This window comes from Hemiscyllium ocellatum, chromosome 24 (genome assembly GCF_020745735.1).
Source record: "Hemiscyllium ocellatum isolate sHemOce1 chromosome 24, sHemOce1.pat.X.cur, whole genome shotgun sequence".
NCBI lineage: Eukaryota > Metazoa > Chordata > Chondrichthyes > Orectolobiformes > Hemiscylliidae > Hemiscyllium > Hemiscyllium ocellatum.
Genome location: NC_083424.1, coordinates 17,201,434 through 17,218,541, shown reverse-complemented (window position 1 = coordinate 17,218,541; position 17,108 = coordinate 17,201,434). Strand labels below are relative to the sequence as shown.

Here is a 17,108-nt window from a genome sequence, read left to right as displayed (position 1 = left end):
AACTATGACAAAATTAGTGCAAGCATATTGAAATGTAGACTAACTGTCTTTAAAGTATTATTGTCTTGCAAGAGTTAGTGACTGATACTGTTATGCTTGACTGGCAGATATCTGCTGACTCGTTATGCGGAGCCACTGGGCCACCTTGCTGCTGCTTCCCAAGCATGTAACTTCACACTCAGGTTTTTCCACTCCAACCAGAAAGATGTAAGTATGATACAAATCGAGACTTTGAATGAATTGCTTTGAAAGAGCAATCTGACAGCATTAGTCATTGCTGTTTTCAACTTCTTCCCACCTAATCCCATGCAGAATTAATGATTGCAGCAATGCAATAAACAAGTGGATTCCATTTGTACGAGAACATTTTTTGTAAAAATGCAAATTTGTCAATTTAGCCATAATTTAAATTCCTTGTAACCATTATTGATTGTCCATTTTCCAAATTCTGGTTTAGGACCACATCAAAAAAGGTGAGTTCCCAGGTTTTGGCAGTACTGGCGTAGGGATATATTTTACAGCATACAAAATTTGATTGAAAATGTAAGATTTTTTTGGTTTTATCAAACTGAATTTTGCTTTTCTGATTTATGAAGCCACCTCAATTCCTGAAGTTATTGTTTTAGGCTGCAGTGCACTCTTTCCCTTTGTTTTTTGTTATTTAAGCAATGTAGTATCACCAACTTAAAACAGCACAGTTGTTTTAGGCAATGTTTGTTTTTTCAATGTAATTGTGAAATGTTTCTCCATCTCCTCTTCTCCCAAAAGTTGTAAATTGTGATACGATATGATTCTGCTGATGACCACCAAGGAGAGGTTTTGAAAGACTTGTTGCCTTCAGCATGTAGTATCAGCAGGAATCTGTTACATCCACATATTGTACCAGAAATGACTGAATTACCACACGGAAACAGATTATCCGAAATTCAAACAAAAATTTCACAGATCAATTTTATCTCCATCTTGCTTCTTGCTGCAATCACCTAACTTAGCTAGACCAAGAATTGAGCCTAAAACCATTCTGGTTAGCATTATTCCCTTCATTCAGCTCCCAGTTTGCACTGGGTTGCTTGGTCTCAGATCGACAGTGGGAATGAAGCGGTTGTCCTCGGGGCTCCTGAACTGGAGATGTCAACTTTTTTTTTTAAGATTCCTGAATCTGATGTCTCAATGATAACCTTCTGGTAATTACAAAGATGTAAATGTCAATGAGGACAGGATTGTGATCTCAATTAGGTAACTTCCAACATATCACATGAGATATGGTACCAATCATTATGGTGAGGGTCATTGCTTTGAGGAGAAACTGGATTTTTCTCTCTTCAATGAAGTCTTACTTAAGTTTTCAAGAAACATTTTGCTTTTTTGTGTCACACGTGTCATAAGAATCCTTTTGAATGTGATGTTTTACTTGATTTTTCAGACCTCTGAATACATAATTCAGGCATACAAATATGGTGCGTTTGAGAAAATCCCAGAATTCATTGCCTTCCGGAACAGGCTGAATAATTCGCTGCATTTCGCACAAGTTCGCATTGAACGTATGCTGTTAGATCTCTTCCTCGAAGCAAACATGTATGTGTGGCAATACCAGACAGTATTGTATTAGTAAAACAAGGCTTATGTTTACTACCTAACTTGTTTTTGTAGTTGATATCTTAAGCTGTTTAGTCAATGCTTTAATATGAAATAAATGGCTGGGGCTTTTTTATTTTATTTGTAAGATAAAATCCTTTTCTATCCTGCCTTCATATGAAAGTATTCACTTACCCATTCAATGCACTGTACTTTTGAACGCAGTACTTATTTAGTAGGAACGCATTGATGTCCAATGGCCTTGCACTCCACCGAATACTTCATTTGTACTGTAGCTGAATATATCTCCTTGGTAATCTTCATAATCCACATGTAACAGCAGACGGTAATGATTGGAACAGGATCTAATATTTGAATTTTTGTTTTGTTTGCCTGCTTTATAAAGTTGGTGCCTTGACTTAATTTCTGACTTTAACTTCGTCTCTTCCTGTTATTCTGTGTTAAAATGGGGAAACAGGGAGATTGATAATGCAGTAGTTTCTGGAGCTTAATGTTTTGAGCCACACATAGAAATTACAATATTCAAGTACAGATTGTGTTGTTATAATATGCATATCATCGATGCAAATCTGCTGTAACGATTAATGAATTGGGGTTGTTGTTTCTGCAGTGCAAACTTTTGAAATGTGTGTTGGCTGTGATGTAATACAGCACAAATACTTTTAAGTGCTGTATCGAAAGTGTGATTTTTCTGTAATGCGGGGTTGCACAAGAATGCAACCATCTCATTATAGAAGAACTGACTGTAGACTGTTTGCTTTAATAGATTCATGTTAACCTTCGTCTTTCAAGTGAGGACAACCCACAGTTAGCTCTTTATATTTTACATATCTTCTTATTTCCCCTTCTAGAACAAACAGCCTGGAAGAAAGTATAAAAGCAATGGGTATATGTCCAGATGAGGATGATATTCCATGGGACAATCTACGGGATAACCGGGATCTGGCTGTTAGTATTAGCTGGGATCCAAAGGACTGGTAAATAATTTTGTAAAATGCAATTTTAGTCGTATGATGGTGAAGAAATGATAATAAAAGCAAGCATAAGTAATGGATAACCTCTATGGACAGTTGAAGCAGATGAATGTTTCAAATTCCAGATATGAGAATCTAGTAGTAAATGATTGTCTTTTCATTGTTTTAAATTCTTCCCTAACAAGGTGTGATATATTTATGTAGTAATATTATTCTGGTATTGCTGTCCTTTACCTCGCACATCCTGGGTGACGTCCATTCTTTTGCAGAAGAGGCTTGTCCACAACATTGATAAAGTACAGCCTATCAGTGTTCATAGACCTTTTTCTAATTCATTTATCACCAAAACCTCCCAAATCCTACCACATCTGCCATGTCTCTAATGTTCTTAACATCAAAGATCTCAAGCTTTGAGGTGTTCTTTAGCCTTGCAGACTTCGCAATATAGCACAAATTCCCCTCTCGCATACAAGAGTTTTGCACTCTTCCGATCATTTCCAATGTACTCAAACAGATCAGTTAATTAATTACACTTGAATCATAACCTTTCCACAATGTATCTTTGTTCTCCATCTTTGTCACTCTGCTTGTCGCCTGCTGCTCAGGTACTGGAATATTTCTCGCTGTTTCTTCTGTTCTGTCATTGGTGGCCATTCCTTTAGTCACTGTGCCCTGATCTCTAGAAATTCCTAGAAAAATTCTTTTGACTCCCCATCTCCTACCTTAATTTCAAAAGGCTTTCTAATGTGTGTCTTTTACTTACCATCAGCTTGGTTTTTTTAAAATTCATGTTCCCCTTTCCTCTCTTCCCCTTCATTCTCTCACTGCCATTTTGTTGCTGAATTTTATAATCACAGTATTTGTACATGTTCCGATATAGAATATTTAAAATTCTGCAGTGCAGAGAGTTAAGACACTTGCTCTTCACCCATGAGATTTAGATGCAAATCCCTATCTGATGGATGAGCTGTCACTTCCCATTTTAATGACAAGGGTTCCTGTATGCAATAAATTTATGCAATAGGTCGTAGAGATCATAGATGTATTGCACAAATCTCAAAACAATTCCTCATTGGTGTGGTCACAACACAAAAGTGCTCCTGAACTATCGCGGATTATAACTAAATTGACCACCTGGTTCAATAAGATTACAACTAGCTGACATGAGAAGGTAACAAGGATACTTGCCTTTCTTTGTCAAGGCAGTGAATACAAAAGCAAGGAGATGATGGAGCTGTATTTAACACTAATTAGGCCACAGCTCTGGTCATCACACTGTAGGAAGGATGTGATTGCACTGGAAAGGGTACAGAAGAGATTCACCAAAATGTTGCCTGAGCGGGAGTACTTCAGCTATGAAGGGGACTAGGTAACGTGGGGTTGTTCCCTTTGGAGCATAAAAGACCGGATGAAGATCTGATTGAGGGATTTATAGGGTAGAAAGGGAGAAACCTTTCCCTTTGGTAGAAGGGTCAGTAACCAGGTGGCAGCGTTTTAAGGTAAGGAGGTTCAGAAGGATTGCGGAAACAAAATTTCATTATGGAACTGGCTGCCTAAAAGGATGATAGAGGCAGGAACTTCAAAGATATTTAGTTAATATTTCGATGAATACTTGAAAAGCTATAGACACAAATGCTAGCGAATGGGATTAGAATGGATGTTCGTTTGAGTTTGACATGATGGGCCAGAGTCCCCTTTTCTGTGCTGTAAAACTTCTGGGGCTCATAAATTGGAAACATTGCATTTAAAGGCGAGCATATTTCTGTAAGTTAATGAGTGAAAAACTCTTCACATAATGGCATGGTTAGCACTGCTGCCTCACAGCACCAGGGACCCAGGTTGAATTCCAGTTTTCGGTGGCTGTGTGGAGTTTGCATGTCCTCCCCCTGTCTGCATGGGTTTCTGCCAAGCACTCTGGTTGTTTTCCTACCGTCCCAAGATGTGCAGTTTAGGTGGATTGACCACATTAAATGGCCCCATAGTGTACAGGGATGTGCAGGCTGGTTGGATTAGCCATGGTAAAAATGCGGGGATAGGCTAGGATGCTCTTCGGAAGGTCAGTGCAGACTTGATGGGTGGGATTCAATGATTAAATTTGCCCAGAAAAGTGCTATTGTAACTTTTTCCCTTTCAATTGTGGTAGGGAGTTGTCAGAAGGGGAAAGAAAATCGTCAATGAAAGAGGAGAGAATATGGCTTCAAGTTCGCTCATTGACACTGCGTCTGGTCTGTGCACTCTCTGCTGTTAGCCATACAGTAGAGCCAAAAAATTCCGAAAAGACGACAACAAATGGTGTCACTTCTAAAATTGAGACACTGCGCTCTTTAATTCAGCAGCTTGAACGTGTGGTGCAGTCCGAGAAGAAAAAAGACAAACCAATAGCCAAGGTACAGTCTATAAGAAAAGACAATGTGTTTTGGTTTGAAAAGAAGTTGAAACTCGGCACACAAGATCAATGTTTTTGATCCCACCCCATTGGGATTAGTTGATTTAAAAAGAATGCAAATCAATATCTTACAGAACAGAAAGTTTGTGTATTCAGTCTCATGTCTATGAGTGATAGAAATTTGCAATTCTCTTCTGCAAACAGCAGTTGTTTTTGAATCAGTTGTTAAATATATCAGTCTCAGTTTTAAATTTGGTTAATCAAAGGTATTACAGAATAGCAAAAGCAGTGATATTAAGTCAGTCCACAGATATGTTATTTTGTGAATTCACTAAACTGGCTAAATAGCCAACTTGTGTTCCAGTTTGTCATTTCATCCAGATGATTGCATTAAATGTACAGTATTGGCCCAGAAGAATAATTGGCAGTGTTCTTTCTCCTGAACTATCTCCTTCAACTTGTGCTGCAGTTGAATAGTTTATCAGCATAGTGAGTGCTGCCAGAATTAATCAAAGGAAGTACAGAATAATGTCGCCCAATAAGAGTCACTATAAACATGGTCAAAAAACACGCAGAGCTTTTGTCAATTATTATGAATTGTCAGAACTGCATCTGGAGTTGGGAAAACTTGGGGATGTCAGGTCGCAACCATATTGGACATAGTAATTATTGACTGTTAAGGTTCTGGGCTGCCATTGCCCTGTTTATCCTCGATGAAAACCTGCAGGTACCTCAGCCTAATACTGTATAATCACTCTTGCTTGCTGCCCATCCAATTTAACAGGAATGCCAGTGACCAAGAACTTTGCATGTAAAAATTAATTATCCCTCACTAAGTTTGCACAAGTATTAGGATATTTGTATTTTCTTTCATTTGTATTTTATTTCAGGCAACTATGTTTCTCTGACTAGGCCAGTATTTTTCTGCCACACCTTATTGCCCTTGAAAATACAGTGAGTAGTCACTTGAGCAACAACAACATGTGTTGTAGGTGCACCACAGTGCTGTTATAAGGAGTTCCAGTTTTTTTAACCCAGCAACACTGGAGAGATGGTGATATTGTTCCAAGTCAGGAGAGTGTGTGGCTCAGAGGGGATCTTTCAGTCAGTATGTTCCGAAATGTCTGCTGTCCTATCCTCTTTTCTAGGTGCTCGAGGTTGCAAGTTGGGAAGGAGACTCAGCAAGTTGTTGCAGTGTATCTTGTGGATATACAAAGTTGTGCCACTGTCATTGCTGTGGACAGAATTAATGTTCAACATGGTGATTAGGATGCCGATCAAGCAGGCTCATTTGTCCTGTATATTCTTGAGCTGCTTGAGGTTTATTAGATTGGCACTAATTGCTTAGTAATCCATCAAATACCTGACTTGGGGCTTGTCAGTAGTGGACAGATGTTTGGGAATCAGGAGGCAAGTTACTCCCAGCCTCTGACCTGCTGGTGCAAACACGATATTGATATTACCCAGTTACCTCTGGTCAATAGTAGTACTTGCAGTTTAATGATGGGAGATTCAACAATAGTAATGCCATTGAATGTCTAGAGTAAATAAGTAACATCTCTCCTTGGAGATTATCATTGCTTGTCATTTATGTGAAATGGATATTATTTGCCATTCATCGGTTCAGACTAGAATGTTGTCCAAGTCTTGCTGCATAATGGCACAATCTACCTCAGTTATCTGAGGATTTGAAGATGTACTGTATCGTTTCCCTCATCAGATTGATGATTGTACAATCACTGATAAAGCAACTGGAGATCGCTGGGTCTTGGATAATACCTTGAGAAATTCCTGAAGTGATATTCTAGGACTGAGATGGTTGATTTTCAATAATACAACCATATTCAATTGTGTTAGGCATAACTCTAATCAGTGTAGGGTTTTTCTTTTGATTGCCATTACTTGGACACACAATGGCTCAGTACTTAGCACTGCTGCCTCACAGCACTAGGGAGCTGGGTTTGATTCCTGCCTCAGATGACTGTCTGTGTGGAGTATGCACATTCTCCCCATGTCTGTGTGAGTTTCCTCTGGGTGCTCCGGTTTCCTTCCACCGTCCAAAGATGTGGACTTTAGGTGGATTGGCCATACTAAATTTTCCCTAGAGTCCAATAATGTTTAGATTTGCCATGGTAATTGTAGGGTTACAGGGATAGGGTAGAGAGTTGGGTCTAGGTGGGATGCTCTTCAAAAGATTGGTGTGGACTTGATGGGCTGAATGGCCTGCTTCCACCCTGTAGGGATTCTAATCTAATCTAAGCTTCAATGTTTCTGTCAAATGCCAAATGCTGTCTTGATATCATGGACAATCACTCTCATCTTGATCTGACCAATGTTTGGGTAAATGCAGGAAACTGCTAACCATTCCTTTGTGACATATCCAATCTGATGAATGGCAGGCTGTCAACTACCAACATGAGAGTGGTGTAACTAACAGATTCAGGGCAATTCAATCCCCTGCATAGCCAGCCTCCATCACTGAAACCCAATATACACCCAAAATGCCCTTGTGGAGAGTCACAAACAGTACTGCACATTACCAAAGAATGTCACTTCTAGAGCCTGAGTGATGGTCTAATAGAAACTCAGCAAATGTGGAGACAATAGTTTGCTTCCAGAACTTGCATTTGCTTAATAAATAGGCTCTTGCGTCATCACTCGAGTTCCAATCCTTGGCCACGTGCCAGAGTTGTGATGAGGTCAGGAACTGAGTGACTCTGGCAGAACCAAAATTAACCATTAGTGAGTAAGTTGTCCTGTGTAAATGCCACTTGATACCAGCATCAACTGCATCTTCTGTCACTTTGCTGTTAACATAGTATCTGCTGATGGGATGCTAATTGCATCTGTTAGACTTGACCTTTTTATAGACATTATAAAATATATTGTGTACAGTGCTGTGCCCTTAAAACGTGCAATTTTTTTGAAAAATAATTGAGAAAATTTTGTGCTAGCTTTTACTACATGCACTGAACCAAAAAACAAACTATTATGTGGCTCGCACTGACTGAACTCCACCTTTTCAGAATTGGGTTAATCTGGGGAGAGCAAGAGGACTCTTTTTAAGCATATTGCAGTGTTTTAGTTGTGCTTTTTGTGAATTATATGGATTGTGTCATCTTTGGCTCGGTTGCTAATACTCATACCTTTGAGTCAAAAGGTTTAATCCACTCCAGAGTTTGAACACAACAAAAGGAAGGTGAATCTTCAATGCACTGCTGAGGAAGAGTAGTGTCAGAACTGTCATCTTTCCAATGAAGTATTAAACCAGTGACTCATTTGTCTGCCCGGGTAGAAGTAAAGGATCCCACAGCACTGAAAGAAACTGAGGATAGTTATCTTTGGTGTCCTTGCCAATATTTGACCCCTGATTAATATTTCAAGAGATTGTTTGGTCACTTGCGTATTGCTCTTAGTGGGCGTTTGAGTGAAATTTGGTTACCATGTTTCGTCCATTACAACAGTAACAACACCTCAAACGCACTTCTGAGACATCGAGTAGTCATGAGAAGTGCTAAATAAATAAATAGAATGGCAGCCAACAAAACAGTTTTCCCTTATTTTATTTCAGTCTGCTAATATGATGTCCAGATTTTTAAAATTTAATCCAGGAAATTAGCGTGCAAGTTAATATTTGCTTTTGTCATCCACAGTTTCTCGTCCAGGGACCACCTCCAACACGTATGACAACCTACCTGGAAAGTAACAGCTGTCGGTGTCAGATTGATGCTTTCCATCTGGTTACTGATATCTACGAACTGGATGTCAGTGGATTAGGTAAGAAACTGATGTACACTTAAACTGAGAACTTCACTCTTTGATGAATTGCTCAAATGTTGAAAACTGAAATTCATGAAGTTTAAGTTCAAATCTGCTTGTACAGTTGGTCAGTAAGTATTGTGTGAGCCCAAATCTTCCAAATTATATTGTCATCCATTAGTAACCTAATGAGCTCTATGACAAGTTAAATATATGGCTTCTCAAAATGCTCAGTTGAAAATACACTTGACAACTGAACTATCCCATATAAGTCAAAAATTATCCAGCAATAATCTGGACAGTTTTCAATAATATATTTCAGTGCATGAGTTTCTTCCCTTTTGCTAACAATTGCAGCCTGACTGGAAACAACTACCATTTGGAAATGGTTTTGTGAGCATGAGGAGCAGAGGATAATTAGGCAAAATTAGTGTCAGCACCTCTTAGTTCAAGATTCAGTAGACTCAGGAACAGTTCTCATAGATTGGAGGATTACTAACGTAGCCACATTATATAAAAATGAGGTGGACAGAAAATAGAATTTTAGACTAGTGATCCTCATCAGTAGTGAGTAAAGTGTGAGAGTCCCTTCTCAAACACTTAATAGCAGAGCACTTGGAAAACAGTGACAAGTTTAGAAAGAGTCTGTGTGGACTAATGAAAGGGAAATCATACTTGGCAAATCTACTAGAATTTTCCAACAGTGTAACTCCAGGCAGTCCCTGGGCTGTGAACAGGTTCCATTCCTGAAGAAGGGCCGATTCTCCTGTTCCTTGGATGCTGCCTGATCTGCTGCGCTTTTCCAGCAACACATTTTCAGCTCCATTCTTAAGTCCATTTGCAAGTAGATTTGTCCGCAAGTTGAAGCTATTTGTAAGTATGAGTGTTTATAATTCAGAGATCCTCCTCCTCCCCATAGTAGAGTTGATAAGGTGGAGTCAGTGGATGTGGTTTACTTGGATCTTTAAAGGCATGCAACCAAGACTTATCAGACTGATTCTTGGGATGGCAGGACTGACAGATAAATAAATATTAGATTAGTTAGGACTCTATCCATTGGAGTTAGAAGAATGAGAGTAAAGCCTGTAAAATTCCAACAGGACTCACTGTAAATGGAGAAGACAGTTCCCAATGAATAGGAAGCCAGACCAGGATTCACAATCTTCAGAATACTGGGTAGACCATTCAGAACCGAGTTGAGAAGGTTCTTCACCCAGAGAATGGTGAGCATGTGGAATCCTTTGCCACAGAAAGCAGTTGAGACCAAAACTTGAATTTTTTAAGGAGTTAGATATAGTTCTCTGTTAAAGATATCTAAGGGTATGGGGAGAAAGCAGGAACAGGGGCACTGAATTACATGTTCAGCCATGATCATGTTGAATGGCAGAGTAGGCTCTAAGGGCCATTTTGCCCACAGTTCTTCCTATTCTGTGTTTCCAAGTAACATGCAAGTTATATAGTCTTAATATCATCAATTGCTGAGTTTGCTACTTTTTTTGTGCATGGAATGGCTATCAGTTGCAAGACCAGTGCTTATTGCTCATTCATACTTGACCTTGAAAAGGTGATGGTGAGATACTACTTTTAAACCTTGCAGCACATATGTTATAGTGCTTCTATAGTGATATTAGCAGGGAATATCCAGGAATTTTACTTAGCGAAGAAATGTTTTTTTTCAAGTCAGAATGGTTTATGGCTTGGAGGGGAATTTACAGGTCCTGGTGTCCCATGCGCCTGTTGCCGTTTCTTTGTAGATGATAGAGGTCACAGGTATGGAGGTGCTGCCATAGAGGCCCTTAGTGCCTAATGATAGTGGATCTTGTATGTGGTACGCACTGCCAACGCAGTGTGCACCAGTGGTGGATCCTTCTTCTTTGAAGTGCCATGAAATCTTTCACTTCAACACATGCGCTTGGATACAATTTTGGTTTAACATCTTGTGGAAAAGATGTCTCCTTGACATTGTTGCACTTAGTGTGAGCCTTTGTGCACAAGGGAATTCGATCCCAGAACCTGAAGACTTTTGAGGCAAGTATGCGATCGAATAAGCCATAGCTGGTACTCTGTTAATCATCCTGAATGATAGCAAACTGCTTGAGTTTGTTAGCACAGGGCTTGTAAATGGAGAATATATCAGTACACTCCCGACTTGCATCTTGGCAATGTTGCAAAAGCTCTGGAGCGTCAGGCGATGATCACAGAACACCTTCTGACTGCTTTTGTAACGGCAATGTTTATGTAGCTGGCCAAGAAATGTTTCTGGTCACTGGTAATCATTTAGTAATCCTTAAGGATTCAGCCTACTTACTCACGTGTAGAATTACTGAATAAGTACCCTAAATAAATGTATTCCGTGCAGTCTTTGTTCTCTCTGGTTTTATTGCTATGAGGTGTCATCTATCACAATGGGTTTGGGTTCTTCTGAAGCTCAAATACCTTGGCTGAGATCCTTGTTTAAGCTCACATTTAAAACTTGGGAAAGGTAGCAGAAAATTGTGTGAAACTATGTCTAGCAAAATTTAGAACCTTCATCAAGTTGGGAAAAATGAAGATGGAGGAAATAAGTCTTCAGAGGAGAAGTTAATTAAACCTTTTCAGCACAGCCTTTTTGTTTGTGATTCCATACTACACTAACACACTGTCTGTCTTATAAACAGAGCCCAATTTGTGTCATTTCTTTAAGTCTTCACATACAGGAATTTATTTCAGCCTTGAAGTACCTCACCAGAGAAATCTTCAGTTGGAAACTAAGGCATTCAATATTTCAGTTGATGGTCAAATGTATAAACCTCCTAGTGGTCGATGGTGACCTTTTTGCAATTGTTCTGAAATGGTGTACCCCTGCTGTTCGCTTGGCTCTAATTATTCATTTCAACAAAATACATAATGTGTCTAGGATGTGTCGGCAGATGAGATGGGATGGTAAAGAGTGCATGCCATTTGCTTTTACTTCTAAAATCAAATGCATTAACTGAAATGTATCTTGCTCTAGAGAAATAATTCCTGGTTTGCATTGTGAAGACAGACTGCTCAGATGAGGGAAGGTGGCCTTGAGATTGAGGATTAGATTGAGGATTAGCTCTGATATAATTGAATGGCAGAACAACTTGACCGGTTGAATGGCCAAACTGTCTACTTGTGATCCTAGATAATAGGTTTTCATTGAATTGTGGAAATTTGCAACACAGAGGAGGCAATTCAGCCTGTCATTGCTGGTTGGCTTTTATTTTTATTATAACTGATACTTCTCCACTTTTAAATCCCACAGATGAAACACTGGATGTCCAGGAGAGGATAGCAAATAATTTTAAATCTTTGTTACAACAGATGCAAGGTAATGCCAAGATTCCATAAATCTTAGTCCTGTTTTTTAAATACATTGCTTCGTACTTATTTCTATTGTATTTGTAACTACACTGTTTTACATCCTCTCTGCAAAATAAATTAGTGTGTTGTATTTGGAGGCAGAATTAGCTGAATTCTAGCAAACAATTTGCAGTAAGGTCCTGGAATTTCCTCCCCAACAAAGAAGTGGATGTACCTTCATCACGTGGACGGCATCAATGAAAAACACCCTTCACCATCATCATTCTTTTGGTGCTACTGAGAACAGCACTAAAGTTCAGTTTGACATTCCTCAACATGAGGCAGTTGTGCAATGGAAATGTCACTCGCCGAGTAATCCAATAACCTAGGGTTAAACCTAAAATAACAAAGGGCTATCGGCTCAAATCCCACCACCAGAAATGGTGGAATTCAAAGTGTTAAATCTGGAATTTGAAGCTAGTCTCAATAATGGTGTCATAAACTGCCAGTAGTTTTGAAAATATCATCTGGTTTACTAATGTCCTTTTTAGGGAAGGCAGTCTGCCGTCTGTACCTGGTCTGGCCAACATATGGTTCTCAATCCACAGTAAGATTATTAACTCTTGACTGCCTTCTGAAATGGCACAAGCCACTTTGGTTCGGGGCAGTTAAGGATGGGCAACAGATGCCCTTACCAACAACTCTACATCCCATGAAAGTATAGAGAAATATATATTTTTTATTTCTTCCAGATGAGGCAGTGCTTCTGCTGAGAAAGTACTGTTGGTATGCCATTATTGTTGGTACTCACTCATTAGTTGGTATGCTGGAAGCTGATCCCTTTTATCATTTTTTAGCAATCAATTGAGTTTGAACTCGACACCCTTTTTTGAAAATCTGACTGTTGTCCAACAACTCTGCTTCTAAAATATTTTAGCCATTATCATTTCTGGAGTGTCACCTCCAGGGCAACAAAAACACTGTAATTTTTCTCAAGTTTCTCTGAGTTGAGGAAGAGAAAAATCAGTCTGGATTCTTGATGGTTATCCTCTAGCTGTCAAGTGAGTTGGAAAGTTTTCCTCAACTTGAGTATTTTAGCTGCTTGCACCTGTAGAATAAACCTTTGCCCTTAAACAAATCAGCACTTTCAGGAATCAAGGAGACAATTCATTATTTTGAAGGGATAAAAGAAAATGGTTTCATTGCCTAGATCTAAATGAGGCAAGTCAAAATGAGAAATGTGTCTGCAATCTTTGGGAATCTTTACAATTGTTTTCTGAACACCTATAAAAACAGTAGGACTAAGAGTTTGCACGCGAAGGGCATCACTTGTCTGCTTTTCCCTCTTCAGAATTATTCAATAAATGTAAAGGAAACTTATTGGAAACAAAGCAAACAGAATGTACAACAAAACCGGAACTCTTAGAAAACTTTGTCTTTTTAGTTGAGGTAAGCAGTCACAAACCTACTTGCCATTTATTGTTTTTTTTTAAAAAACACTTCTTGTGTTGACTTGATATGGCTCAATTTGTTTTAGCAATAACAAAACTGCCTAGGTTTTGTGCACTGAAGAAGTATGGTTACAATTTAAATGAAAACTATTTGGATTTACTGTTAGTCTGACTGTCTATGCCACCTTCTGTTGTACAATCCAAATTTCACACGTTGGTAGAATCTGTAGACTCCGTGCACCCAGACACAGGCCAATGCTAATCTTATAAATTATAAATAATCACTCCGCTTGGCGTTAGAAATAGCCCTTGGGAATGAGTTCAGTAGAGGTAGCTAAATGAAGCTCATCGTTCTCTGAACTTACTATTGTGTTCATATTCAGTTTCTTTGTTATGAGAGGTTCTCGCCTTTCTGATGCACTTGTATTGCATTAACAAATAAACTGTGCTTTTATTAGGATTTAGTTGTGAATGGCGTTTTTCACCTGTTCTATTGTGAAATGTGGTTCTCGCTGTTCTACACAGAACAGCTCAGTTTAAAGCACTTGTGTGCCTAGCAAGAAACAAATTAAATTAACTAATGTTAGGCCTGTTCTTACTATCACAGACCACCTGCATCATCCTGTGGGTATCTTATTACTGTGGTAATGTCCTCCGGCCACTAAAATCCAGTTTACAAAGGAAAAAGAAGAAGAAAAAGGAAATCAATGTCGTAATGGTAAGATGTTAGAGAAATTATAGAGATCTAAGGAAAAACTCGTGACCTTCTAAATGTTTCTTTCTTTGACCAGTAAATTCATTCAATGTGAACCATACTGGAAGGTTTTCAGCTAATCTTCTGGAATTTGTGATACTGCCTGTTATAGTAGTAAATGCACCACCAAAGGTCTCCCTACTCAGGACTTGGAAAGGAAATTTATCTTGTTCCTAGCTCCTAATCACTATCTGTTGACCTATTCTGGAAGTGCATGAGTATGTACAGCTTTGCACTGGCTTTAATTTGTCTTGGTGAAATAGTCCACCAGGACTACAACTTGAGAATGGTCACTTGAGCAAGGCATGGGTGAGCATCTAGTGTCCATGGAATTATGTTCCAGCAAGGCTTAAGTGTCTTCAGTGGAGATAATGTAGGAAATAGAACACAGTCATTTGTTGTTCTTTTCCAGTCATGTACAGGTCATTCTAGTATAATGCATGTTGCATCAGCGTGAATTGTGAATGCTGTTTGGATTATCTATTGAACAGGTATCGCAATTTTCTACAACAGTATTCTACAGCCCAATTTTCTATAGCAGTTTTTCATGACGCAAGGTTGCTGAGGAAAGCAACTGCCGCATTATAGCAGAATGACCTGTAATCTATTAAACTACTTTGAATGTTCAATTAAAGTGCTCTATCCAAAGATCAGCATTGGTCTAATTTCAGGATCCTTAATGCAACCATCTGACTTATGGATGTGTTTATTTTTGCTTCATTATGCAGAGACAAAGCTTTTCTCTTTGGCTTTATTGCCCTATTTATTTTTAAATGACGGGAGTTGATGGTATAATTGTATTGTCACTGGACTTGTAATCCAAAAATCCAGGAATTGTTGGTACCTGTCTTTGAATGCCACGACAGCAGAGATTAGAATTTGGATTCAATAAAATCTGGAATTAAAAGTCTAATGATTACTATAAAACTACCATCGATTGTCGTAAAAAAACCTATCTGGTTCAATCAGTCTCTTTTTGGGAGGAAATCCGGCATCCTTTATGTGGTCTAGCTTACATGTGACTCCGATCTTTGAATCTTAACTGCCCCTCTGAAGTTGCCTTGAAAGCCACTCAGTTATATTGAATTGTTGTTGTTTTAAAAAAAAAGAAACTAAGGAGATTGCCTAGCGTCAACCTATGCACCAGAAACTACAATGGCAAACTTAGCAGTTAGCCTTGCAACGTCTTCCTTTGCAATGTCCAGGGCTCGTCCCACCATTGGGAGAACCCTTTCAGACTAGATAAACAACAGCTTGACAGTCATACTCAGGGAATTGTAGCTTACTCTCAATGTCCCAGACAACATGAGAAGTCATGTTGAGGTTGTACAGGACTCTTCTGGAGTACAGAGTTCAGTTCTGATTGCAGAATTATAGGAAGAATATTGTTAAGCTGGAGAGTATTCAGAAGAGATTTACCAGGATGTTGCCAGGTGTGGAAGGTTTGAGTTAGAAAGGAAGGCTAGATAGATTGGGACGTTTTTTTCAGTGGAGTATAGGAGATGGAGTGGTGACCTGATAGAAATTTATAAAATAATGAGTGGTATGGATAGAATTAATGGAGTTGTCATTTCCAGAGAATGAGGGATTTCAAGAGTGGGGGCATATATTTAAGGTTAGAGGAGAGAGATTTGAGGCGCAAATTGTTTGCACAAAGGATAGTTTGTGTGTAGAAAGAATTTCCTGAGGAAGTGGGGAATGTGGATATAATTACAACGTTTAAAAGAAATTTGGATAAGTGTATGAACTGGGCCAGGAGCAGGCAGGTGGGACTAGTTTAGTTTGGCATGGTATGTTTGGCATGGTCTGGTTGGACCGAAGAGTCTATTTTCATGCTGTCTGATTCTCTGACTCTATAACACCAGCTCTGGATATGTCCTGTCCAACAGCAGATCAGACCCAGCATATCTGGCAGAGGGGTCAGTACGGTGTTATATAGTCTTGTGGAAACAACTCTAGGGTCCTCAACAGGAACTTCAGACCCTATAAAGTCTCATGGCATCAAGTCACACATGGACAAGAAAATCTCCTGATTACCGTGTACTATCCCCACCTCAGCTAATAAATTAATATTGCTCCCTGTTGAATACTACTTGGAGAAAGTACAAAGGATGGCAACGACACACTATATACTATAGGTTGAGGATTTTGATGACTCATCAGAGTGACTGCAATAGTGGTACTGCTATAGATGGGGCTGGTTGAGTTCGAAAGAATATAGCTTCTAGACTGTGTCTGTTAAATGTGATGAGGGGAAAAAGCTATTTGATCTCATTCTCGCCAAACTGCTGCTGATGCATCTTTGCATGACAGTATCAGTAGAACTGACCACTACACAGATCTCGTGGAGATGAAGTCCTGTCTTCATCTTGAGAATGCCATCCATCTTGTCATGTGATATTAGTGCTGTACTAAATGGGATAGAATTCAAACAGACCTAACAACTGAAGACTGGGCACCCATGTGATACTGTAGGCCACCAGCAACAGAACAATTGCACTCAAACAATCTGTAATCTCACAGACCAGCGTATCTCCTGCTCTACCATTGCCATCAAGGGCTGGAGATCAATCCTGATTCAATAAAGAGTGCAGCAGTGCATCCCAAGAGCCGCACCATGCAGACCAAAACTGGGGTGTCAACCAGGTGTGGCTAGAGCGCAGGACTTCCTGACAGGTAAACAGCAAGTGATACGCAGAAAGAAGGGATTTAACAACCAAAGGATCAAATCTAAACTCTGCAATTCTGCCACAACTAGTTACGAATGGTGGTGGACAATTAAACAACGTCTTGGAGGCGGAGGCTCAACAAATACTCAGTGGTCGAGAGTGCCCAATACATCAGTACAAAAGGTGTGGCTGAAGCATTTGCAACAATCTTCA

At 39.3% G+C, this 17,108-nt stretch overlaps 1 protein-coding gene across 1 annotated transcript in view; it reads left to right on the top strand.

Annotated features, from left to right (window-relative positions):
* Positions 1-17,108, top strand: part of naa25 (N-alpha-acetyltransferase 25, NatB auxiliary subunit) — a 96,701-nt gene that overhangs the window by 67,083 nt on the left and 12,510 nt on the right. The window contains exons 15-22 of the mRNA XM_060843531.1: positions 108-207; positions 1,424-1,575; positions 2,448-2,573; positions 4,714-4,957; positions 8,610-8,733; positions 11,984-12,049; positions 13,373-13,470; positions 14,080-14,190. Coding sequence (XP_060699514.1) covers positions 108-207; positions 1,424-1,575; positions 2,448-2,573; positions 4,714-4,957; positions 8,610-8,733; positions 11,984-12,049; positions 13,373-13,470; positions 14,080-14,190 — 1,021 coding nt within the window. The remainder of the gene's footprint in view (positions 1-107; positions 208-1,423; positions 1,576-2,447; positions 2,574-4,713; positions 4,958-8,609; positions 8,734-11,983; positions 12,050-13,372; positions 13,471-14,079; positions 14,191-17,108) is intronic.